The 26,402-nt window shown below is 38.1% G+C and overlaps 1 protein-coding gene across 1 annotated transcript in view; it reads right to left on the reverse strand.

Annotated features, from left to right (window-relative positions):
* LOC109675725 (phospholipid-transporting ATPase ABCA3-like) overlaps nt 1-25,908 on the reverse strand; it is a 171,441-nt gene extending 145,533 nt beyond the window's left edge. Inside the window, 3 exon segments of the mRNA XM_074059288.1 lie at nt 25,270-25,357; nt 25,359-25,519; nt 25,849-25,908. Of these exon segments, the coding sequence (XP_073915389.1) occupies nt 25,270-25,357; nt 25,359-25,519; nt 25,849-25,908 (309 nt within the window).
* Between the last annotated feature and the right edge of the window lie 494 nt (nt 25,909-26,402).

Raw genomic sequence — 26,402 nt, forward strand, 5'->3', positions numbered from 1 at the left:
ATTTAAGAAAATTGAAATAACTCCCTGTATCATATCAGATCATAGTAGTAATACAATTTTTTAAAAATTAAAAATATTTTTCCTTTTTAACATGCTGACATATTTACTGATGGTATAAAAGCATTGGGAGGTAAAATTTTGGATGCCTTAATAAAAACCAAAAGTACTAATAGTCATTGTCTTCTTTATCACTAAAATACTGAATGGACAAAAGCTGAAAATTTTTCCTCTAACATTTGGAACAAAACAAGGAACACCATTTCACCAATCTTATTTAATATAGTACTGGGAGTTTTAGCTATATCAATAGGCAAGCGAGAGATATAAAGAGCATCCAAATAGGAAAGAAAGAAGTAAAATGATCCCAGTGTAGAGACTATGTCTAGAAAAAAGTGAAAGCTCCATGACAAAATGGTTGGAACTGATAAATTCAATAAAGTCAGTACATAAAATCAATATACAAAAATCAGTGTTTTTAATACATTAAAAACAAACAAGATGAAAGAAAATTCAATATAATAGCCCCATTTACAATAGCTACAAAATTACCTAGGAATAATTTTAACTAAAGAAGTGAATTATCTCTATAATAAAATTACAAACCACTTAAGAAAGAAACTAAAGAGGACACTAAAAGGTGGACAGACCTTCCTCCCATGTTCACAGACTGAAAAAAATGTTAAAATATTCAGACTGGGGAAGGGAGATAAAGACGAATGATGGAGGGGGTGAATTCAAGTATGATAAATTTGATATATTGTAAGAACTTTTGTAAATGCCACAGTGTACCTCAAGCACAACAATAAAAAATAAAATGTTCATACTGGAGAGAGACAAGATGGTAGATTACAGACATCCAGCACTTCCCATATCTCCACAAATCTGAAACAAAACCTCAGATACATGGCTGTAGGGAGAAGCTGGTGGCATGGAAAAGCAAGAGAAGGCAACAGTAAACAGCAGACAGAGAGCAGGGGAAAGAGAGAAATTTAGGGACTCTAACAAAGAGTGATCAGTAAAATGGTATGGAAGATGGAAAGTGTTAATTGGGCTGCAGGAAAAAAAGGAAGGAAACCTTAAACTTGAATGTGGTTGATGTGCTCACTATAGAGCAGTGAATAAAGTAATCTTAACCTGGCAGAGGCCAGTATGGGAAAGGTGGCCAGGAAGTAGTAAAGAGATCTGGCAGAGATGAACAATGTGCTTTTCAATACAAAAGTATATGGAAGCAGAGCTAGGAACTTCTTGGTATAGCTATCTTTATCTCAAACTAGCAAAAATGCTATGTATTTCTTATTATCTCCTATGCTTTCTCTTCAACAAAACTGAAGAAGGCAGAACAGGTTCTGCCCATTTTGGGGGGAGGTGGCCCAAACAATGCATATACATGTAAGTACATTTAAAAATGATAAAATAAAAGAAAAAAAAATAAAATAAATAAATATTTAGGAATAAAAAAGAAAGCTTCCTCAGTAGACCCCACAGGCACATACACTGGGTACAAACAGCTAGCACTCTCTTAAAAAATGGAGAAATGTAAGATGGGAGATCTGCATCCTGCAGCGTAATAAAATGCTAGAAAAAGAGGTCCCAGTGCTTCCAATTCATTCACTAGCTACTTAGGAGGCAGAGATCAGGAGGATAATGGTTTGAGGCCAGCCTGCGCAAAAAGTTAGTGAGAAGCCATCTCAACAAACAAGCTGGGTATATGCCTATAATCCCAGTTACTTGGGAGGCATAGGTAGAAGACTGCAGTCCAGGCTGGCTGAAGCACAAGACCCAGTCAGAAAAATAGCCAAAGCAAAAATAGGCTCAAGTGTAGAAAACTCACCTAACAAGTGCAAACCCCAGTACATCCAAGAGAGAGAACTTAAAGACAAAATCCCTTGGTGAGGAATTTTACATTTACAAGTCTCAGTTTGAAATGGAACTCACATTCAGGGACACAGAACCGCTTGGTTGGAGTGTGCAAGTCATAAGCCAGAGCTGTCTTGCTGGGAGTGATTGCCAGACACTGTGAGTTCTGGTTGAGAACTCACACAAATCAAGTGGAGAGTGAGTAAAGCATCCTTGTGAGCCTAAATGTACTGGGAATCCCCAAGTCCAGTGGGTAGTGAGCCCAGAGACTGCATCAGCCTCAGTGAAGTGGGAACTGTGGCAAGTTGAGCCAGGAACAAATTGGAAGTCATTGCAACCTTGAGCAAGCTGGGAGTTCCCACAAAGTGAGTCAGGAGTCAACAGGAATAGGGAATAAGTCTGGAGTGAGCTGGGAGGATAGGGAATGATACCAGCTCTCTAAAACCCCCAAACTGTAGCCAACATGCAAACAGCATTTTCTGTCTTCTTGCAATGCAAGGTATTAGCTAAGGTTGTACACGCTGGAGGGTTGCCGTTCCACCATTGAGCTATATCCCCAAATCAAATAACCCCTCTTTGGTGTACCCTGTTTAGAGTTAAAACTGCTGGGTTAGAGTAGAGGAATCCAACCTCTTCCTCCACACAGAAGAACTGTGCACTAATGTTTTTCTTTTTGTTATCTTTTTTTACAGACTGATTTGTCTTCCTTGGTACATATTGTAGTGTGTTCTCAATAACCATTATTTCTAATACTTTCATCCCATATATATTTGCCCTCTTTCCTATCTTTCTTCTCTTTTTCCTTTCCAAATCCCACTTTCTTTCTCTTACTTAATTATTAATACTTGTATCTTTATAATTATTTAAATTCAATATCCCAGTTGTCTTCCTTTCCAAACCTATTGGGGGAGTAGTTGGTAGTTACAATTGTTGTCTATTACATTTAGGTATCTGGTTTGTTTTTGAATTGTTGACTTTGTTATTGTTGTCTGCTTTCTCTTCTCTCAATGATAACAAAAGAGACATCCAACCTAATAGGTGCACAAATTGCAATGTAGAAACACAAAAATATGAAAAAGCAAGGCAATATGACTCCTTCCAAAGCTCATAATACATACTAACCAAATCCAAATATACTGAAATGGCTAAAATGCTAAATAAAGAATTCAAAAGTTGACTTTAAAAAATGAAAACTTTTTGATGACAAATTAATATGCTAGACCAAGCAGAAGAAAGAGTGCCAGGGAATGAAGATAAGATGGAGGAATATGATACCCAGACAGTAATAAAGAAAGTAACAAAGAAATTTCATACTTTTAATGTATGATAATTCAAAAATAAAATTTGATAAAAAATAAGCATGACTACAACTTTCAAGAGCTCTGGGACATGATCAAGAAACCAATCCTACGAACCCATGGGGTAAAAAAAAGGAGATAGGTCTCAAGTTAAGGCAAAGGAAGCCTATTAATGAGATTAGGGCAGAAACCTTCCCAAATCTTTGGAAAGAGATGGACATCTGCACAGGAGGCACTCAGAAATGCAAAAGGACATGACTAAAAAGAACCTCTCCATGCAGCAGCAGAGTTAAAATGCCAAGACTACAGAACAAATAAAATATATTGAAAGTTGCAAGAGAAAAGCATCAATTCACAAAGGCAACCCCATCAGAATTATATCAGACTTCTCAGCAGAATCGCTAAAAGCTAATAAAGTATGGAATAATATATTTTAATCTCTGAAATAAAATAACTACCAACCAAGATTAATATACCCAGAAAATTTATCCTTTAATATTGATGTAGAAATAAAGACCTTCCAAGATAAGCATAACTAAAGCAATTCATGACCACTAAGCTAGCATTGCAGAAGATAGTAAAGAAATCCTAAAAAAAAAGGAGAAAGAAAGATAGTCAGAAAAATGAAGGTTCAAAACAGAATAAGTTTTATGAAAAGAATAGATAAAAAATGGGAGTTAGGAAAGAATCAAACATGTTTAACTCAGCACACCAGAAAACTCCTAAGACAAATCAGGGTGAAAGAAAAGAACAAACAGTATTCAAGTCAACCAGAAAAAATATTAAGGAATCAGAAAATATCCCCCAATAATAATCCTAAACATAAGAGGTCTTAACTCTCCAATCAAAAGAGATATATTGTCTGATTGGATTAAAGAACAAAATTCGACTATTTGTGGTCTATAAGAAACATACCTCACAAGAAAGACACACTTAAAGACTGAAAGTGACAAGATGTAAGATGATATACCAAAAAAGTAGAAATCAAAAGCAAACACAAATAGCTATACTCAGATCTGACAAAGTAGACTTCAAGATAAAGTTAGTCAGAAGACATAAAGGAGGTAATTCCACATTAATAAAGGGAATAACCCATAGGGAAGATAATAATGGATGTAAATATATATGCCTTGAATATCAGTGTACCCAATCTCAAAAAAAAAAACCCACAAACTAATGGGCATAAAAGGATAGATAGATCCAGATACAATAAGAGTGGGTGATTTCAAACCCCCACTTTCATCAATCACCATACCATCATCCAGATGAAAAAAAATGAACAAAGAAACATCAGAGTTAAACTGTACCATAGATAAAATGGACTCAACAGATATCCAGAGTACTCCCTCTAATAGTAGCAGAATACACATTCTTCTGAGTAACCCAAAATAGATCACATTTTAGGCCATAAAGCAAATAAAAAATATTGAAATAATTTTCTGTATCTTAACAGATAATGGAATAAAATTAGAAATTAATAGCAGGAGAAATTACAGTTGGAAGTTGAATAGTACACTTATCAATGTTCAGCATGTCACCGAAGAAATCAGGGAGGAAAAATTTTAAATCCTAGAATCAAATTAAGAGATGATCATGGTGGTACATGTCTATAAACCCAGCTAGGCAGGATGTAGTGATAGGAAGATCATGGTTTAAGGTCAGTCCAGACAAAAGTTAGTAAGACCGTATTTTTTTTTAAGGCGGGCATGATGCCTCATGCCTGTAATCCCAGGTAGATGGGAGACAGAGATAGGAGGATCAGTCTAGGCTGGTTCTGGGCAAAAAGTGTGAGACCCTATCTGAAAAATAAACTAAAGCAAAAGGACTGGAAGCAGGGATAAAGTAATAGAGTAACTGTCTAGCAAATGAAAGGCCCTGAGTTCAAACCTCAGTGTTGAAAAAAAAGACACCCACCAGTGGAATAGAAGAGAGGATCCAGAAATAAGCCCATACAGCTACAGCCATTTGATTATTGGCAAAGGTGCCAAAAACATATCAAAGAAAAGACATCCTCTTCAACCAATAGAGCTGGGAAAACTGGATTATCTACATGTAGAAAAGACTGAAAGTAAATTCGTATCTCTCTACCTGTTCAAAAACCAATTTTAAATGAATCAAAGAATATAATATAAGATCTGAAGCTGAAAATATTCAAACACATGAAAAGTGAACAATACACTGCTGAATAACCAGTGGGTCAATGTAGTATCAAAAAGATACTACAATCTAATGAAAATGAAAATGCAACCTACCAGGACACTTGAGATACAGCAAAGGCAGTGCTGAGAAGAAAGCTTGCAGCTTTGAGTGCCCATATAAAAAGACAGCTAGAACACAAATAAATAACCTAAGGATGAACCTTAGTATCTTAGAAAAACAGGAACAAGCCAATCTCAAAAGAAGTACGTAGAAAGACATCATAAAGATTAGGGCAGTAATCAATGAAATGGAGAGCAAAAATACAATATAAAGAATTAACAAAACTAAAAGTTGGTTCTTTGAAAAGATAAATAAGATTTATTAAGCATTAGCCAAACTAACCAAAAAAGAGAAGAAGAAAACCCAAATCAACAAAATTAAGAGATGAAAAAGGGGCTTTCACAACTAACACCAATGAAATCCAAAGGATTATAAGAAAATACTTAAAAATTATAATCTATAAATAGAAAATGGATAAATTTCTAGACTCATATGAGCTGCCTAAACTGACCCAAGAGAATAGCAAGCACTTAAAGCAATCTATAATGACCAATGAGACTGAAGTAGTAATAAAGACTCTCCGAACAGATTCATGGCTAAATGCTACCAGACCTTTAAAGAAGACTTAATGTCAATGCTATCCAAATTATTTTATGAAGCAATGCTACCAACCTTGCTCTATGAAGCCAGTATTACCCTGATATCAGAACTGGATAAGGACACAAGAAAATTATATACCAATTTCATTGATGAACATATAGCTACAAAATTCTCAAATAAAATACCACAACACATTTAAAAGAACATACACCATGATCAACCTGGTTTATTCCAGGAATGCAAGAATGTTTTGGGCTAAGGAGCCTGAGTGGAGCCCTCTAAACCCTGGAGATCTCTACAGTTTGATGAAAGACATTGAAGAAAACACCAGAAGATGGAAAGATATCCCACGCTCATGAATAAGCAGAATTAATGTTGTAAAAATGGCTATACTACCAAAACCAATCTACAGATTCAATGCAATCCCCATTAAGATCTAAATGTCATTTTTCACAAAAATAGAAAAATCAATCCTAAAATTCATATGGAAGCACAAAGATCCTGAATAACCAAAACCAATCATGCGCACAAAGGGTACTGCTGTAAGTATAACAAGACCAGACTTCAAACTATACTTCAGAGTCATTGTAACAAAAACAGCACAGTACCACAGTACTAGCACAGTACTGGTATTGATCATGAAGATCAATAGGATGGACTAGAAGATCAAAATAAACCCACATAGCTTAAGTCGTCTGATTTCAAGCAAAGGAGCCAAGAACATATATTGAAGAAAAGATATCCTCTTCAACAAATGATATTGGGAAAACTGGTTATAGGCAAAAAAAAAAAAAAAAAAAACCCTGAAGGTAGACCCCTCTAGATCTCTCACCCTGTAGAAAATTCAAAATGGATGAAAGAACACAATGTAAGACCTGAAAATTTAGAAATAGCACTGGGAAACACAGGGAAAACTTTTGAAGACATAGGCATAGGAAATCATTTCTAAAACAGGACTCTAATCCCCAAGGAAGTAAGAGCAAGAATTATCAAATGGTATTGTATGAAACTAAAAAGCATCTGCACATTAAAGAATACAACAATCAGAATCAAAAGACAGCCTAAAGAATGGGAGAAAATATTGGCAACTATTCATCAGATGAAGGATTAAAATCTAGAATGTACGAAGAGCTCAAAAGGAAACACCAAAAGAATAACCCAATTAATAAATAGGCATATGAAATAAACAGTTCTCAGAAGAAAAAGCATAGATATCTATTAAACTCATGAATGTTCAATACCCTTAACCGTGCAAATCAAAATTACATTAAGATTCCACCTTGTCCTAGTCAGAATGGCAACCATCAAGAAAACAGACAACAAGTGCTGGTGAGAATGAACAAAAAAATGAAACTTTTTACACTGTTGCTAAGAATATAAATAAGAAAAACCTCTACAGAAATCAGTATGGAGGTTCATGAAAAAGCTAAAATTAGGCCTACCTTATGACCCTGCTATTCCACTCTTGTAAATCAATACACAAAAGAGAAACCTGCATACTCATGTTTATTTTATACTGTGTACAGTAGCCAAACTGTGGAATCAGCCTAGGTGCACAACAACCAATGAATGGATAAAGGAAATATGGTATACTTATACAAATAAAGAAGGATGAAAAATTATCCCATTTGCAGGAGAATGGATAGAACTAGATATCATTTTGAATGAAATAAGCAAAGCTCAAAAAGCTCAATATTGCATGTTTTTGCTCATATGTGAATCTAAGCCTAAAATGATAATACCAGAAATAAAAACGGGACCCAATGTAAAAGGGAGACTATGAGAGTAGAATCAGTGGGAGGGGGGAAAGGAAAGGATCAAGGGTGGGGATGAAGAGTAAGTACATTACATATGAAGATAGCATAAAAAAAAACCCATCAACTACTGTTTGAAAGGGGGAGGAGGGAGCTAAGGGTATAGAATGGAGGGGTGAACTTGTTCAGAATAGAATGCATGCATCTATGAAATTTTCACAATGAAATTCCATTGTACTATAAATGACTGGTTAAAAAATGTCACAGGGGATTATTTTATTTTTTTGTTTTTGTTTTTGTTTTTTCTTTTCATTTTTCTTTTATTATTCATATGTGCATACAAGGCTTGGTTCATTTCTCCCCCCTGCCCCCACCCCCTCCCTTACCACCCACTCCACCCCCTCCCGCTCCCCCCCCTCAATACCCAGCAGAAACTATTTTGCCCTTATCTCTAATTTTGTTGTAGAGAGAGTATAAGCAATACTGAGGCCAATAGGAAAAGGGGACCAGGAACTAGAGAAAAGGTTAGATCAAAAAGAATTAACCTAGAAGGTAACACCCACGCACAGGAAATCAATGTGAGTCAATGCCCTGTATAGCTATCCTTATCTCAACCACAGGGGATTATTTTAAAATGAAAGTGATTACTGTAGAGTAAGGTAAATTTCCTCATAAGTGACACCTTCATTCTCAGTTTTAATGATGCTTATATTTTAATAAAGGAGATTGGGTAATAAAAAAATAATTCAACAGTGAAAAACAATCCAATTTTAAAATGGCAAGTGATTTGAATAGACATGCCATGCAAACAGAGGACACAAGTGTAGAACCAAGAGACCTTGTAGAAATTCAATGTGAGCAAAGGCTGCACAGGAACAGCGTCCTTGCAGGGAGGAAGGTTTCAGTGCAGGGAGAGACATAGCAAATGGGAAGAGATCAAGGCACAGAAACTGCATCTGCATAAGATTTAATGAGCTCCATCTTTTAGCTGGGCTCTGCAACACTGAAACAGATGAGGCAGCAGCCCTTCAGTGGACCATGGGCATTTCTGAAGTATATTCAAGAAATACATGAAATTCTCTTAGAAAGGTTGTCTCAAACTGCTCTTTTTGTCCTGAAATATAATGTCAAACACTGGGTCCAATAAGATGGAAGCTCCGCTCATTAATGATGAAACTTGTCATATATTAAGGTCATGGTCCAGACTTGCATATGAAATACATATATATGACTATCAAGTGCCAATTTTCAGAAAATAAATCGAGCATTTCCTGTACACAGTGTACTATATTGGGGACTGAAAGGTGTATAGGATGTAACTTTTGCACTCAAAACCTTTGTGAGAGGAATGAAAGCAAGAATAGAAGGAAAAGGGCTGGAGGCATGGCTACTTGGGAGGCACAGGTAGGAGGAAGGAAGTCCAAGGCCAGCTGGATCAAAAAATCACAAAACTGTACTTGAAAAACAAGCTAAAAGAAAAATGACTGAGATAAAGCATTTGCCTAGCATGAGGAGGCCCTGAGTTCAATCTTCAGAACTAAAAAAAAAAAAAAACCTAGGCAAATATTTAAAAAATGGCAAATAAGCAGTCTGTGCTTCAGGTGTGTTCAGAAGGCAAACAGATTACATTTCTGTGGGCTGGGTGACTAGAGATGAGCCAGGCTTTGAAATCCATACACTTCTGCCTCCTAAGGCTACCACTTGCGCTTTTTCTGTCTGTCCAGATGTGGGTTATGATAATCAGCCAGTCTACTTGGTTCAGCCACCAGAACTGATGCCTTGTTTGAGTGGGAGTTGAGTGAGCCCTGGGGTGGCAATTGCAGGTTGATTCTGTGCTGTGCCTTGGGGACCTCAGTGCCAAGAATTGGCCTCATAGTTCTGGTGGTCAGAGCCTGTGGCTCCTTGCCCCTCCTGTGGTGATTAGCCTTAGTGAAATAAGTAAACCCATGGAATCCTGGATTTTTATCTTCCCCAAATCATTCGTCAATCAGAAGTATGGAGCCCAGCAGGAATCTGCCTAAAGAATGGGCTTAGATGGGTGCAGCAAACCTTTTACAAAGGTGCCTGAGATGCCCTCTGCAGACCAATCTACATTGCACTGGGCCAGCTCTTCAGGGCATTGCCAACACAGTATTCCTGTCTTTTCCCTCCTTTGTGTCCACCTAATATTTATATCCTGTGAGTTCCACAATTTCATGCTCTTTACTTTCATTATACATTTAACTGCATTTTAAAGCAGTACTATGGATCCAAGATGGCGGTTAAGGTAGGGATTCAGAGATCCTAATCTCCATAACTCCAGAAACCACCTTGAGACATCAGGGCTATACTTGGGTAATTCTGATTGCTTTCAGACAAAATAATAACCCGCCAACTCATTAGGTGCACAATAAAATTCAAGGACTGACCCTTAAAACAGCTTTTAATTGCACCCAACAGCTGGAACAAGACCACGTGGCACAGCCAGCAAGGCATGTCCCACCCTGGGAAAAAAGCCCCCTGGCCATTTCTTTTTCTTTTTTTCCCACCTGGTGAAAACAACAACAGTTCTGACCACCCTGCATGAACTGGCAGTGACTTACCTCAGCTCCCAATTGCAACTTGCCCTGTGGATAGAAGGAACCAAATACTAGTCACAAGTCAGTTACCTGGTGAGAACATGTCAGAGCTCCCACTTACACATCAATACCAGGATTGGATGCCAAAGGAATAATTCCAGAACTTTTACCAAACAGACTCAACTTTTAGTTGTTGCTGTACTTGGTGGGTTTTTTTTCTTCTATATTATTAACTTTACCATCACTTTTTCTTATCCCCTTCACTTTCTCTCCTCTTCCTGTACTACAATCCATTGTTCTCCCTCCCAACTACTTTTTCTGCCCCTTTTTATCCACTCTCTCCCCATCTTACCCTTCCCCTCCTATCTTCCCCCAATCTGTCACTATACTACCCTTCCCTCCTACACACTTACCACCTGCTGACTGGCCTACTGTACCAACTGTACACAACCTCAACCCCCTGCAATCCCTGATACAAGCACCCTCCACTACAACAACAGAAATACATCCAAACACACAAGGGTCACAAAACCCAGCAGCCCCCATATCTCTTCCCCCTCCACCCCTTTCCACTCTCCCCATCCTTTTAGTGCCACCTTTACCAATTACCCAAGTTCCTATAACTAGCCTAATAACCACTACCACCCCCAAACTCCCACGGTTTATAGATATTATCACCAAGGGGTTTTCTATATAATATGGAAACAACTGGTCTAGCATTAAACCTATGAATTTACTATTGGTAAATTAAACCTCTAGGTCAGGGACAGAAAGAGCACATCAACCTAGCTAATAACCAAGTCAGTCACAACAACAAAAAAATTAAATCAAGGGAAGGAAAACAGGCAATTAAAACTGCCAACCACCCTATCAAGAATATAGTTGCACAGCACCAAGTGGTGATGGGAAAAGAAGGGATGAAAACCACACTCATCAACAAAATAAACAGAGGATTCAGTGGGAAATGAAGAAAATGGAAACACAGTGCCTGACCCCAACAAAACAATGATAAATGTCACTAAGGAGCCCAGTGATGCCTAAAAAAAATCCCTCAAAGAGGAAATCTTATAAGAAATTACAGAGAAACTCATGGAGAAGATACTAGATACAGTTAACCCGAATGTACAAGATGCACTCAAGAAATTTCAAGACCCAAAAATAAAGAACATGAGAAGACACAGAAGGAAACAAAGGATTTCAGAGAGGACTTCAACAAACACCAAAGTGAAACAAAGGACACTATAAAAGAAAAGAGATATATGAATTAAAGAAGACAACACAAAATATAAAACAGGAATTGAACAAAGATATGGAAATCCTCAGAGAAAAGAATCAAACAGAAATCCTTCTAATCAAAGAAAAAACACAGTGGAAGGCCACTCCAGCAGATAAGAACAAGTGGTAGACAGAATCTCAGAGCTTGAAGATAAAATAGAAATGAAAGAAAAAACAGAATAAATCTTACTCAAACAACTCAAGAGCTGTGAAAGGACTATGCAAGAACTCAGTGACTCCATCAAAAGACCAAACTGGAGAATCATGGGCATTGAAGAAGAGAAGAGGTGCAAGCCAAAGGGATACATATATTCAATAAATATAACAGAAAACTTCTCAAATCTTGAGAAACTTTTGCCCATTCAGGTACAGGAAACCTCCAGGACACCAAACAGACTTGCCCAAAATAAAACCTCTATACAGCACATTATCATTAAAATAATAAGCACAGAGAACAAAGAAAGAATATTGTAAGGGAGATAAAACAAATAACTTATAAAGGTAAACCCATCAAAATAACATATATTTCTCAACAGAACCATAAAAGCAAGAAGGGTATGGAGTAAGGTATTTCAGGCACTGAATGAAAATAATTTCAACCCTAGGATACCCTAACCAGAAAACTATCACTCAAAATTGATGGAGCAATAAAAATCTTCCATGATAAACACAAACTAAAACAATACATGACCAACAAGCCACTGCTACAGAAGATTTTACAAGGAATTCTGCACACAGAAGATGAAAGCAAACAAAACCATAAGAGAAAAGGAAGTATCAAACCACAGGAGAAGAAAAGACAAGTAATCAGAGAGTAGCAGTGATTTGGATGCACACTATCAAATCTTTTTTTATTGTTTTATTTTTCATATGTGCATACAAGGCTTGGGTCATTTCTCCCACCTGCCCCCACCCCCTCCCTTACCACCCACTCTGCCCCCGACCCCCTCAATGCCCAGCAGAAACTATTTTGTCCTTATCTCTAATTTTGTTGAAGAGAGAGTATAAGCAATAATAGGAAGGAACAAGGGCTTTTGCTGGTTGAGATAAGGATAGCTATACAGAGAGTTGACTCACATTAATTTCCTGTGCACGTGTGTTACCTTCTAGGTTAATTCTTTTTGATATAACCTTTTCTCTATTTCCTGGTCCCCTTTTCCTATTGGCCTCAGTTGCTTTTAAGGTATCTGCTTTAGTTTCTCTGCGTTGAGGGCAACAAATGCTAGCTAATTTTTTAGGTGTCTTACCTATCCTCACTCCTCCCTTGTGTGCTCTTGCTTTTATCATGTGCTCAAAGTCTAATCCCCTTGTTGTGTTTGCCCTTGATCTAATGTCCACATATGAGGGAGAACATACGATGTTTGGTCTTTTGAGCCAGGCTAACCTCACTCAGAATGATGTTCTCCAATTTCATCCATTTACCAACGAATGATAACATTTCATTCTTCTTCATGGCTGCATAAAATTCCATTGTGTATAGATACCAAATTTTCTTAATCTACACTATCAAATCTTTAAACAACAAAAACAACTATTGGCAGGAATCACCACATACCTTTCAATATTAACACTGAATGTCAATGGATTCAACTCCCCCATCGAAAGATACCAGTTGGCAAACTGGATTAAAAAGGAAGAGCTAACAATTTGTTGTTTACAGGAGACTCATCTTATTAATAGAAATAAACACTGGCTTAGGGTAAAAGGCTGGAAGAAATTTACCAAGCTAATGGCCCCCCAAAACAGGCAGGGTTATCAATACTTGTATCAGAGACTTCAAACTTACATTGGTCAAAGGAGACAAAGAGAAACACTTCATACTAATGAAAGGTGCAATACATCAAAAGGAAGTAACAATTATCAAGCTATATTCACCCAATGTCAGTGCACCAAATTTCATCAAACATACACTAAAGGACTTAAAAACACATATAGACTCCAATATAGTCATAGTGGGAGACTTTAATACCCTCTATAACCAATAGATAGGTCATCCAAACAAAAATTCAACAAAGAAATCCTAGAACTAAATGACACAACAGATGGACCTAACTGAAGTTTACAGAATATTTCATCTGACAATATACAATATACATTCTTCTCAGTAGCCCATGTGAATGAACAAAGCAAGTCTCAGCAAATATAAGAAGACAGAAATAACTCCCTGCATTCTACCTGATCACAATGCATTAAAACCAGAACTCAATGACAAAAACAACAGCAGAAAATATGCAAATAACTGGAGGCTGAATAGTACATTACTCAAAGATCAGTGGCTCATAGAAGAAATAAGAGAGGAAATCAAAAGGATACTGGAAGTTAATGAAAATGAAAATACCACCTACAAGAACCTATGGGACACAGTAAAGGCAGTCCTAAGAGGAAAGTTTACAGCCATAAGTGGATATATTAAAAGGACAGAAAGATCTCAAATAAATGTCCTAAGGCTATATTTCAAATTCTTAGAAAAACAAGAACAAGCAAAATGCAAAACAAAATGCAATAAAAAGAAGGGCTGAAATTACTGAAATAGAGACCATAAAACCATACAAAGATTCAATGAAACAAAAAGCTTGTTCTTTGAAAAAACAATCAAGCTTGACAAACCCCTGGCAAATCTGACTAAAATGAGGAGGGGAAAAGACCCAAATCAGTAAAATGAAAAATGTGAAAGGGGAGATAACAACAAACACCAAGGAAACCCAGAGAATCATCACAGCTACTTTGAGCACCTATATTCCAATAAATTGGAAAATCTTGAACAAATTTCTAGATATGTATGACCACCCAAAACTGAACCAAGAAGATATTAACCACCTAAACAGATCTATAACACATAATGAAATTGATGCATCATGAAGAGTCTCCCAAAAAAGAAAAGTCCAGGACCTGACAGATTCTCTGCTGAATTCTACCAGACCTTTAAAGAAGAACTAATATCAACACTTTTTAAATTTTTCCATGAAACAGAAAGGGAAGGAACACTGCCTTACTCATTCTGTGAAGTCAAAAAACCAGTCACCCCAAAACCAGACAAGGACACACCCAAAAAGGAGAACTATAGCCCAATCTCCTTAATGAACATCGATGCAAAATTCCTCAGTAAAATAATGGCAAGCTAAATTAAACAACATATCAGTAAGATCATTCATCATGACCAACTCAGCTTTACCCCAGGGATGCAGAGATGGTTCAACATACACAAATCGATAAATGTAATATAGCACATTAATAGAAGCAAAGACAAAACCACTTTATCATCTCAATAGATGCAGAAAAAGCCTCTGATAAGATTCAACATCACTTCATGACCAAAGCTCTAAGAAAACTAGGAACAGAAATGTACCTCAACATTTTAAAGGTTGGATGAAATGTTCTGTAGACATCAAGTAGGTCCATTAGATCCACTGTATATTTTAGATCTTGGATTTCTTTACTGATTTTATGTTTGGATGACCTATCTATTGATGATAATAGGGTGTTAAAGTCTCCCACAACCACTGTGTTGGCGTTAATATATGCTTTTAGGTCTTTCTGGGTATGTTTGATGAAATTGGGTGCGTTGACATTGGGTGCATATAGGTTGATAATTGTTATTTCCTTTTGGTCTATTTCCCCTTTTACTAGTATGAAATGTCCTTCTTTGTCTCGTTTGATCAATGTAGGTTTGAAGTCTACTTTGTCAGAGACAAGTATTGCTACTCCTGCCTGTTTTCAGTTGCCATTGTCTTGGTAAATCTTCTTCCGGCCTTTCATCCTAAGCCTATGCTTATTTCTGTCGGTGAGATGGGTCTCCTGTAAGCAACAAATTGTTGGATCTTCCTTTTTAATCCATTTTGTCAAACGGTGCCTTTGATGGGGGAATTAAGTCTGTTAACATTAAGTGATAGTACTGAAGGAGCAAAATGAAAAAGAATGTATGAAAACAATTCCATTTAAAATAGCCTAAAAAAAATCAAATACCTAGGTGTAAACCTAACAAAAAATGTGAATGACCTCTACAAGGAAAACTATAAACTTCTGAAGAAAGAGACTGAGGAAGACTATAGAAAGTGGAGAGATCTCCCATGCTCATGGATTGGTAGAATCAACATAGTAAGAATGTTTATACTCCCAAAAGTAATCTACATGTTTAATGCAATTCCCATCAAAATTCCAATGACATTCTTTAAAGAAAAATCTACCATGAAATTTATATGGAAACACAAGAGGCCACGAATAGCCAAGGCAATTCTCAGACAAAAGAACAGTGCTGGAGGTATCACGATACCCGACTTCAAACTATATTACAAAGCAATAATGTTAAAAACAGCATGGTACTGGCACAAAAACAGACATGAAGACCAGTGGAACAGAACACAGAACCCAGATATGAAGCCACACAACTATAACCAACTTGTCTTTGACAAAGGAGCTAAAAATATACAATGGAGAAATAGCAGCCTCTTCAACAAAAACTGCTGGGAAAACTGGTTAGCAGTCTGCAAAAAACTGAAACTAGATCCATGTATATCACCCTATACCAATATTAACTCAAAATGGATCAAGGATCTTAATATCAGAACACAAACTCTAAAGTTGAAACAGGAAAGAGTAGGAAATACTCTGGAGTTAGTAGGTATAGGCAAGAACTTTCTCAACGAAACCCCAGCAGCACAGCAACTAAGAGATAGCATAGATAAATGGGACTTCATAAAACTAAAAAGCTTCTGTTCATCAAAAGAAGTTGTCTCTAAACTGAAGAGAACACCCACAGAGTGGGAGAAAATATTTGCCAGCTACACATCAGACAAAGGACTGATAACCAGAATATATAGGTAACTTAAAAAACTAAATTCTCCCAAAATTAATGAACCAATAAAGAAACACATGAAAAAATGCTCACCATCTCTAGCAATAAAGGAAATGCAAATTAAAACCACACTAAGATTCCACCTCACCCCTGTTAGAATAGCCATCATTAGCAACACCACGAACAACAGGTGTTGGCAAGGATGCGGGGAAAAAGGAACCCTCATACACTGTTGGTGGGAATGTAAACTAGTACAACCACTCTGGAAAAAAATTTGGAGGCTAAACTAAATGTTGATCTACCATTTGATCCAGCAATACCACTCTTGGGGATATACCCAAAAGACTGTGACACAGGTTACTCCAGAGGCACCTGCACACTCATGTTTATTGCGGCACTATTCACAATAGCCAAGTTATGGAAACAGCCAAGATACCCCGCCACTTACGAATGGATTAAGAAAATGTGCTATCTATACACAATGGAATTTTATGCAGCCATGAAGAAGAACAAAATGTTACCATTCGCTGGTAAATGGATGGAATTGGAGAACATCATTCTGAGTGAGGTTAGCCTGGCCCAAAAGACCAAAAATCGTATGTTCTCCCTCATATGTGGACATTAGATCAAGGGCAAATACAACAAGGTGATTGGACTTTGAGCACATGACAAAAGCGAGAGCACACAAGGGAGGTGTGAGGATAGGTAAGACACCTAAAAAATTAGCTAGCATTTGTTGCCCTTAACGCACAGAAACTAAAGCAGATACCTTAAAAGCAACTGAGGCCAACAGGAAAAGGGGACCAGGATCTAGAGAAAAGGTTAGATCAAAAAGAATTAACCTAGAAGGCAACACACACATACAGGAAATTATTGTGAGTCAACTCCCTGTATAGCTATCCTTATCTCAACCAGGAACACTTGTTCCTTCTTATTATTGCCTATACTCTCTCTTCAACAAAATTAGAGATAAGGACAAAATAGTTTATGCTGGGTATTGAGGGGGTTGGGGGAGAGGGAGAGGGCAGAATGGATGGTAAGGGAGGGGGTGGGGACAGGGGGGAGAAATGACCCAAGCCTTGTATGCACATATGAATAATAAAACAATTAAAAAAAGGAAAAAAAAACATTAAGTGTTAGTACTGAGAGGTATTGGTGATTCCTGTCATTTAGTTGTCTTAGTTGTTTGAAGGTTTGATTGTGTGTACCTAAGTTGAGATGACTCTCTACTTTCTTGCTTTTTCTCTTCCTGTAGTTTGGTGCTGCCTGCCCTTTCATGGTTATGTTGGGTTTCACTTTCTGTGTGCAGAATCCCTTGAAGAATCTTTTGTAGTGGTGGCTTTGTGGTCACATATTGTTTTAGTTTCTGCTTATCATGGAAGACTTTTATTGCTCCATCTATTTTGAATGATAGTTTTGCTGGGTAGAGTATCCTGGGGTTGAAGTTATTATTATTCAGTTACTGGATGATCTCACCCCATGCTCTTCTTGCTTTTAATATTTCTGTTGAGAAGTCTGCTGTGATTTTGATGGGTTTACCTTTGTATGTTATTTGTTTTTTCTCTCTTACAGCCTTCAATATTCTTTCCCTAGTTTTTGTACTTGTTGTTTAAATCATGGTATGTCATGGGGTAGTTCTATTTTGATCTGTTCTGATTGGTGTTCTGGAGGCCTCTTGCATCTGTATGGGAATAGATTTCTGTAGATTTGAGAAATTTTCTGTTATTATTTTGTTGAATACATTATGCATTCCCTTTGCTTGCACCTCTTCTCCTTCTTCAATGCCCATGATTCCCAGGTTTAGTCTTTTGATGGAGTCAGTGAGTTCTTGCATTTTCTTTTCACATGTCTTGAGTTGTTGAACTAATAGTTCTTCGGTTTTTCCTTTAATTACCATTTCATCTTCGAGTTCTGAGATTCTGCCTTCTGTTTGTTCTTTTCTGCTGGATTGACCTTCCATTTTGTTTTGCAATTCTGTTTCATTCTTTTTTCTGAGGCTTTCCATATTCTGAGTTGTTTCCTCTTTAATATTGTCTCATTTTGCCCTGAGTTCATTTATCTCTTTATTAATCATGTTCTCTGTTTCACTTTGGTGTTTATGCAGTGCTTCAGTGGTTTCCTTTATTTCTTCTTTTGTTTTTTCAAATTCTCTATTTTTGTTGTCTTGGAATTTCTTGAGTGTCTCCTGTACATTTTGGTTGACCATATCCAGTATCATCTCTATAAAATTCTCATTGAGTACCTGTAGTATTTCTTCTTTTAGATTATTCTTGTGGGCTTCATTGGGTTCTTTGGCATAGTTTATCTTCATTTTGCTGGAACCTGGATCTGAGTATCTGTTTTCTTCATCCCCCTCTGGTTCCTATACTAATTTTTTGCTGTGGGGAAACTGGTTTCCCTGTTTTTTCTGTCTTTCCGTCATTGCCCTTGGTGTTGTTATTGTCCCTGTACTGTGTGCAATTAAGTATTTTCTAGCTTGTAATAATAACACTGGTGATATTTAGAATAGAAGGGTGAGAGGAGATGGAAAGCAAAGAACTTAAAGAAAAAGAGAAAAACAAACAAGTAGGAAAAAACAAAACAAAGAAACAAACAAAAAAGTTTCAAAGTTATAAACAGAGAGAGATAGTGTACTAGTCAACAGTAAGCTAAACAGGCATTAGAGAGACAGAGAGAGGATTGAAAATAAAAACTAAAAAAAATTAAAATGAAAAATAAATAAATAAAATAAAATAAATATTAAAATCTCCAAGTTCAAATGCAATAAAGTTTCAGTCTTAATAATTTTGGTGTTCGTCCCTCAGCCTCCAATCCTGGAGATGGTGTCTCAGAAGTAGTTCTGTCATTGTCTCATCAAAGGGGAAAAAAACAAAACAAAACAGCACAAAACCAAAAAAAAACCCCACAAAGTATCCCAAGTTCAAGTGCAATACAGTTCAGTAAGTTTTTCGGCATGCAGGTGTAGTTCGGTTGTTGTCTCATCAAACGTAGGGACAGAAAAAGAGTCTGTAGACAGTTCTGTGAATGGCTATCTGAGGCTGTGGTTCGCCTGTCCACTGCTGTCAGCCTGCTGTTGCTGAAGGCTTTATTAATGCAGATCTCAGGAGTGAGCTTAACTCTCACCTAGCCCCTCAGGCTTTGTTTACTCAGAGTTCTCCTGGTCATGAGCCACTGCTACAAGCTTTCCCCTCTCCAAGCACACTGGGGGAGGTGACACTGCACCAGCTTTCTCAGGCCTCCATGTTTATTCACAGTTCTTGTGGGAAGTGGGCCCTCTCCCCTCTCCTGTAGAGTTTTCCTTCCACTGCCACTTTTACAAACTTTCCCACTCCTGGTTGCTGGTTGTATGCCACCCCTCCTGCCTTCTCCGGCTGGCTTGTTTGTTTACAGTTCACGTGGGAAGTGGGTCTTCCCCCCTCTCCTGTGGAGTTTTCCTCTCACCACCACTTCTACAAGCTTTCCTGCTCCTGGTTGCTGGGTGTGTGCTGTCGCTCCTGTCTTCTCCAGCCCAGCTTGCTTATTTACAGTTCAGTGAGGGATTCCCCTCTCCCATTCTTTGGCACTCAGGGCACCCCACCCTCTTTGCTACATGTCTTTTATGTTGTTATTGCTTATTATTCAATTTCTCTTTTTTCCCTGGGTGGGGGTCTGTCTGTCCAGGGGGCTATGCTGATCTGGCCCAGGATTGTCTGTGGGAGTACTGCATTCCGCTTAGCTCACCTTGTGTGGTCCATGTCTTCCCAAGCCATCTGGGTGCTGCCATCTGGCGGTGGCGTGGAAGCCCTCCTGGTTTCTCCATTTAACGTGAAGTGGAAATGGTATGCACAGGCTGGAGGTGTGGAAGAGTCAAAGTTTTGCATCTTCTTGGTGGTTTTTCCTGTAAGATGTATATCCAGCGCCTCTCCAAGATTTTACTTTAGGAGGCATGCTTTCTGCTTGGAAATAGTTGGAATCTACCAACTATTTTCTATTTGTCTTGTAAATCTTCCATCTCTTTCTCTTACTATCTTCCTTTTTGTTTATTGGGTTGGGTTTTATTCTGTTTTGAATTCTGGAGGATTTTTTTTATATGAAAGGTTTTGATTACTTTCTCTTTTTCTTTTGTGTAAATTCTATAGATATTTTCTTACATAAAATATCTTAACAGTGATATAGTCTATTTTAACCTGGTGACTTCCCTTGAATACAAGAACTCATCATTTTAACCTCATTTCCTCATATATTATGTTACTAATGTCATAATTTAAATCTATCCATATTATGTAACCATTAACATAATTACAGTTGTTTTTCATACCTTTATAGTAGAATTAAGTGAGTTACCCAACACCATTATAGTAATACAATACTTTCTGTCTATATATTTAACTTTTCCAATGAATGGGTTTCATACTTTTTTATACTAATGCACATCTATTTAACATCTTTTTGTTTCAATTTGAACTCCCTTTAGATTTTTTTGTTTATTTTCTTGGGGTTTTTTGTTTGTTTTCTGGAACTGGGGATTGAACTCAGGGCCTCATGCTTGCTAGACAAGCTAGTATTTCTTCTAGGCAGATCTTGTGGTAATAAACTCCCTCGGCTTTTGTTTTTCTGGAAAAGTCTTGCCCTCCCTTCTTTTTTTAAGAATAAGTTTCCTGGGTATAGTATTATTTGTTAGCAGGGGAGGGGTGTGCTGTTGTTTTTTGGGTTTTGGGATTTTTTTTTATCACCCCATTACCTCTGATCTGTAGTCTTATGGGGGTTTCCTTACATGTAACAAGTTGATTTTCTCTTGCTGTTTTTAAAATTGTTTTACTTTTTACAATTTAATTATCATGTAGCTCAATGCAAGCCTCTTTGGGCACATTATTTTGGTGCTCTATGGGTTCCATAGATCTGAACATCTATTTCCTCCCTAGATTTGGGAAGTCTTCAGTCATTATTTCTTTGAATAAGTTTTATGCTCTTTCTTCTGAGCCTTGAACTGAACTTCATTAGTGATCCTGGACAGAGAGTCTGGGTGCCTCCTAAACCTTTATACTTGTAATACTGTTGCCACCTTTGTTCTTAGTGGCACCCAGAACAGTAGTGTGCCAAGTCCCATTACTGACATAAGACAGGCAAGACAGAGCCAATCACTCAAAAAGCAGTTGGAAAATTTGGGATGCCAGTTGTGTGGTCCAGTTCCACTGAAGTTTATCTCCCACTCCCACTTTGCTAATGGAGATCTGTGATAAATGCCTATACTCTTGTTCACACCACACATCTTTTAACCAATGGTTTGCTCTTTGTCACCCTTAGGGACCTAACCAATATCTGGTTCGATCAGCTTTCAGAGATAGGCAGATTAGCTGAAATTTTGATTCAATCTCTGGAACAAGCCAGGAGTCTCTGGGAATGTCCACATGCATTTCCCTTCAGACTGCAGAGGACTGGTAATTGCCTGCCCCATCAGCTCCCAGAGACAAAATAATTAGAAGCCCAATCCATAGGCAGCAACTGGGAAATGTTGGATGCTAGGTATATAGTCAAACCTCTTCCAGGAAGAAACTGGGAGCTAGACATTTCTGCCTGTTTGCTCTGCACCAAACCATAAGAAATATGGTAAGTACTCATATGCTTCTTTAAAACAACCTCTTTTATTTTCCATGGTCCTGAGGGACTCAAAACTGCTCTGTCAGCTTTCAGACATTTGGGAAGCAGTCCCTCCCTGGTGAGAGCTATGAAAGTTATGGTGCTCAATGCCTGAACAAATTTCTTCATGAAGAAGTTAGAGGTTTGGTTTCATTACTATAATGATTAAAAGGAGAAGACACAGGAAGAGCACTCATGGCTGTTTTTAGATTACTAATGACCTGCCCACCAGCTTCCAAATGCAGGCAAATTACAAACACAACCTATGGGCAGCCCCAGGAAAAGTGTACAGTCCAACTCCTTCCAGGGAGAAATAAAGTTGGGCATTTTTGCCTGTTTGCTCTATGCTGAGCCAAGGATTATAGCCATAAGAATTGTCCAAGCACCCATTTCAAACTATCTGTGTATTCTCTCTGCTCCTGGGGCACATAAAATGCTGACCTCCATCACCTCCCAGAGAAAAGTGACTTACTAGCCAACACTTTGGGTGGAAACTATAGAAATTGGAAAGGGTGTAGTCTAAACCCTTCACTCTGGGGAGAAGCTGGGAGTTGAGGGTTTCCTCTTAACGGTCAGGTGCTGTGCCCAGGATTGGATTTGTGGTCCAGCTTTTTCTATCTGTTTCCATGTAGGTTATTTTATCAGAGGCCCAGAGTGTAGGAATCTCTCAAGCACTTCCTGGTTTTCTCTCAGGGAATTAATCTATATGCATTTGTTTATTACATACGTATGTGGGAGGGAAAGTCAGAAGCTTCCTATTCTTTCTACTATCTGATAGCATTGTCTGGAAATGTTTTAATATCATTTCTGGATTATTCATTCCAAGTATATTGAAACTAGTTGTTATACATCGCTTTTGTACTGTCTTCCATCCTTGCTGAACTTATTACTTGTAATAACTTTTTAATAGATTCCTTAGAATTATCTATAAATAAGATCATGTCACCTGCAAATCCAGTTTTACTTTTTTGCCTTCTAATCTGGATGCCTTTTCTTTTTCTTCCCTAATTTACCTTGATAGAGCCTCCTATAAAAATAAAGATAACTTTCTTATCTTGATCTTAGGCCAAGCCAGTTTTTCACCATTAAGTGGGTTTTTTACACATGAGCTTTTTCAGGACACAGAATTTCAGATGTATTCCTAGTTTTGTGAGTCTTTTTATCGTGGAAGTTTGTCATAAGCTTTTCCTTCATTAAGTTGTTCATGTGCATTGTTTTCCTTCATTTCATTAATGTGGTAAATTACACCGTTTGATTTTCACATAACATACATGCTTTCACATTACTAATTAGCATCTGTTATGGTTTGTATGTGTCCCCCAAAAGCGTGCATTGGAAATTTTATCCCTCCTCATTTTCCTTGTCTTCTCCATCTTCCTCTTCTCCACATAGCCCTAATTAATGTCTGTATTTTTAAGAAGCCAGTATCTCTTCTAGTCTTTATAGACTGATTTCATCAGGTTATGCCCTTCTCTTGTTAGGTACCCAGGCTGATGGGATTACCTCCAGGTCCATGATGGGTTTGGAGCCAGGCATTGGACTACATCTGGGTCTTTAATGGGGTCCACAGTTGGCAGGCCTGCTACCAGGAGCATTAGCAGGCATGGATCCTGTATGCTCTCCCTTGGTCTCCCTGATTATCTCCCTTGGTCTGTAGGTCTGGTACTTGGATTAGGGTCTGCTCCAGGGTACAGACTATGGGACTATTATGAGGTACACATAAAGATAAGTATCTGTGTGAGAAGGCACATGCTGGGTAGATTCTTAGATAATACTTCACTTCTCTGTGGCTAAGAGGGGCTGAAAGCAAGTTGCAGGGCTGCTTCAGGTTCCACAGCAAGTACTGAGGTCAGGTCTGCCCAGAGAACACAGGCAGGCCTGGCTCCTTCTATGCTTCTCTCTCCACCAGCAGGGCTGATCTCAGCCTACTGCTGAGATGAAGTACATTAGATTCCTACAGCCATGTCAGGGTTTGCTGTAGAATCAAGATTGGCAGCTCTGCTCTGAGGACTCAGACAACTGTGTTTTTCTCTGAGTCTGTAAGTGGGCACAACTGTTCTCAGTCTGTAGCTGTGATGGGCTAATACAAAGTATCAAGGATGCTCTAGGGTCCACAGTCAAGCCTACCTTAGAGACCCAGGTCTAAGAGCCGTACATTGGTTCCAGCAACACTGCCAGGACTGATCTCTCATAACTGCTGGGAGGGTTGGGGCCAAGTCTCAGGGCTGTTTTCAGAGTTCACAGAAAGGACCAAAATTGGCAAGCCTGCCATGGGGACTCAGGCTGTTCCTGAGTTCCTATGCTGGACCCCTATGCTGCCAGCAAACTTATCTCTGAGCTCTGCTGAGAAGGACTGGAGCTGAGTTGCTGAGCCACTTCTGGTCCACAGCCAGAGCTGAGACCAGCAGGTCCATCACTGGAGGCACAAGTGGGTACCACTCATCCAAAGACCCTGGGTGGATGGTTCTGGTATCAAGACCAAGGACAAATGAGGCTCTAGCCAAGTCCACAGAGAGATGGGGTCATTTCCAGTTCTAGAGGCAGAGATGCAGAGTCTTAGAACTAGGCACTGTTTTCTCCAAATAGCTCTCCCAAATCATGGGCTCCCTTAGGATTTCACAAACTTCTATCTGGATCCTAAAGCTCCTACAAGGCATTTTTGTCCATGGGTGCCTACAAATTATTGCTACATGTGGATACAAGCAAAGGACCTCCTATTCTATTATGCTTTTGTCACTACTCTGTACATATCATAATTTTAAAAATATATAACAGAATAAATCCACACACTTGTAAAAAGCATGCAACAAGACTGGAGGGATGTACATCAAATTTCTGACAATGTTTTAACTATGAGAGAGAAAACAGAAACTGGATATTGTAGAAAGATGAGGGACAAGAGGTAAGCATCTCTTTTTTTATGGCTCAACGTTATTTTAATCTTTTCAAATGTACTCATGTATCATACTCAGGTAATACTTTTATAAAATGTTCAAAGTTGGTGACCTCAAATAAGGCACCCAGGAAAAAGAACCTGACTTATTCCTAAGACTTTGTACCCTTGGCACAAGGTACTTACCCTAGTTTAAGCAGCATAAACACAGAAAAACAATATTTAGAATTACAAAACTAGAAATTAACTCAGTCATCTAATTTTAAATATGACTTAACAAAATACGTTTGATACTATTTAACAAAATTCATAATGTTATATTTAGGAGATCAGTGTATATATTATAAAGGTCACTGAATCATGCCCCTTCTCAAACAAATTAGTAATATAGTCTACAGAAAATCTTTTGGCATTACAATTTCTAAACTTTAAAATTGAACTTTAAATCCTTTTTCACCATCTCAGTAATATTTCTTGCCACATCACTTTCAGAAGGCACATAAACCAACTCATGTTAGTGTAGTATTAATGAGGAAATCAGGTAATGTCAGGGGAAGAGGATTGTAAATAGAAGTCTTACGAAACTCCTTTTTTGAAATTTTCCATAGAGTCACAATCCATGCAAAGAACAGAAATATTATGAATATTTCTGAAGCTAAACTGGCTATTTGCTGCCTCTGCAAGAGAGACAAAAGCACTGTGTTAATTAACCTAAGAGTATATGTGTTTATGTGTGTATTTATACTTCTGTACACAATACAAACATACTTTTTTCTTTTTCATTCTACGATAACAATGATTCCCTGAATTGTCTTCCTCACCTTTTTTCACATTTCATTATTCATCCTATTGATTCACCCTATCTGTATTTTTCAACTTTAGAAGTGCTACTGGCAGCCTTGGAACAAAAAAGAGGGGGGGGGAAACTAAAACGAAGGAACTGCCAGGAAATTTCCCATTGCTTCATCAATCTTTACATCCATTTCCCACAGAAAACTCCACTTACCTTTAAAAGGAAATTTTTCCAGAGGAGGACTGCAAATTGCTTCAGTTGCAATGAATCCATTGTACCACAAAAAATGGAAGTTCAACACTTAAGGAGTAACAATTAAGGTTACCTGCCAAAATATTAAATTTCATCAAGTAAAAGAATTATTACTTCATTCTTCTACACTCTTATTTCATCAGTCCTAAAAGATAACTACAGGGGAATTCCAAGATGGCGGCTGGAGGGAGGAAGCAGAAAGCGTGCCTCCTAGAGAAAATCTTGGAGAGACACTGAAGACACACCTTGCAGGCAAGGCCACCGAGAAGAGGCAAAACTTTGACCCCTCCACACCTCCAGCCTGCGCAGAGCATCTCCACTTCACGTTGAATGGAGAAACCAGGAGGGCCCCTGGGCCACCAGATGCCAGTGCCCAGACAGCTTGGGAAGATTCAGACAAGGTGAGCTAAGCGGTATGTGGTACTCCCACAGACAACCCTGGGCCTGATCAGCAAAGCTCCCTGAAAAGACGAACCCCCCCAGCCAGGAGAAAAAGAGAAACTTGAGTAATAAGC

Source organism: Castor canadensis, chromosome 17, assembly GCF_047511655.1.
Source record: "Castor canadensis chromosome 17, mCasCan1.hap1v2, whole genome shotgun sequence".
Classification (NCBI taxonomy): domain Eukaryota; kingdom Metazoa; phylum Chordata; class Mammalia; order Rodentia; family Castoridae; genus Castor; species Castor canadensis.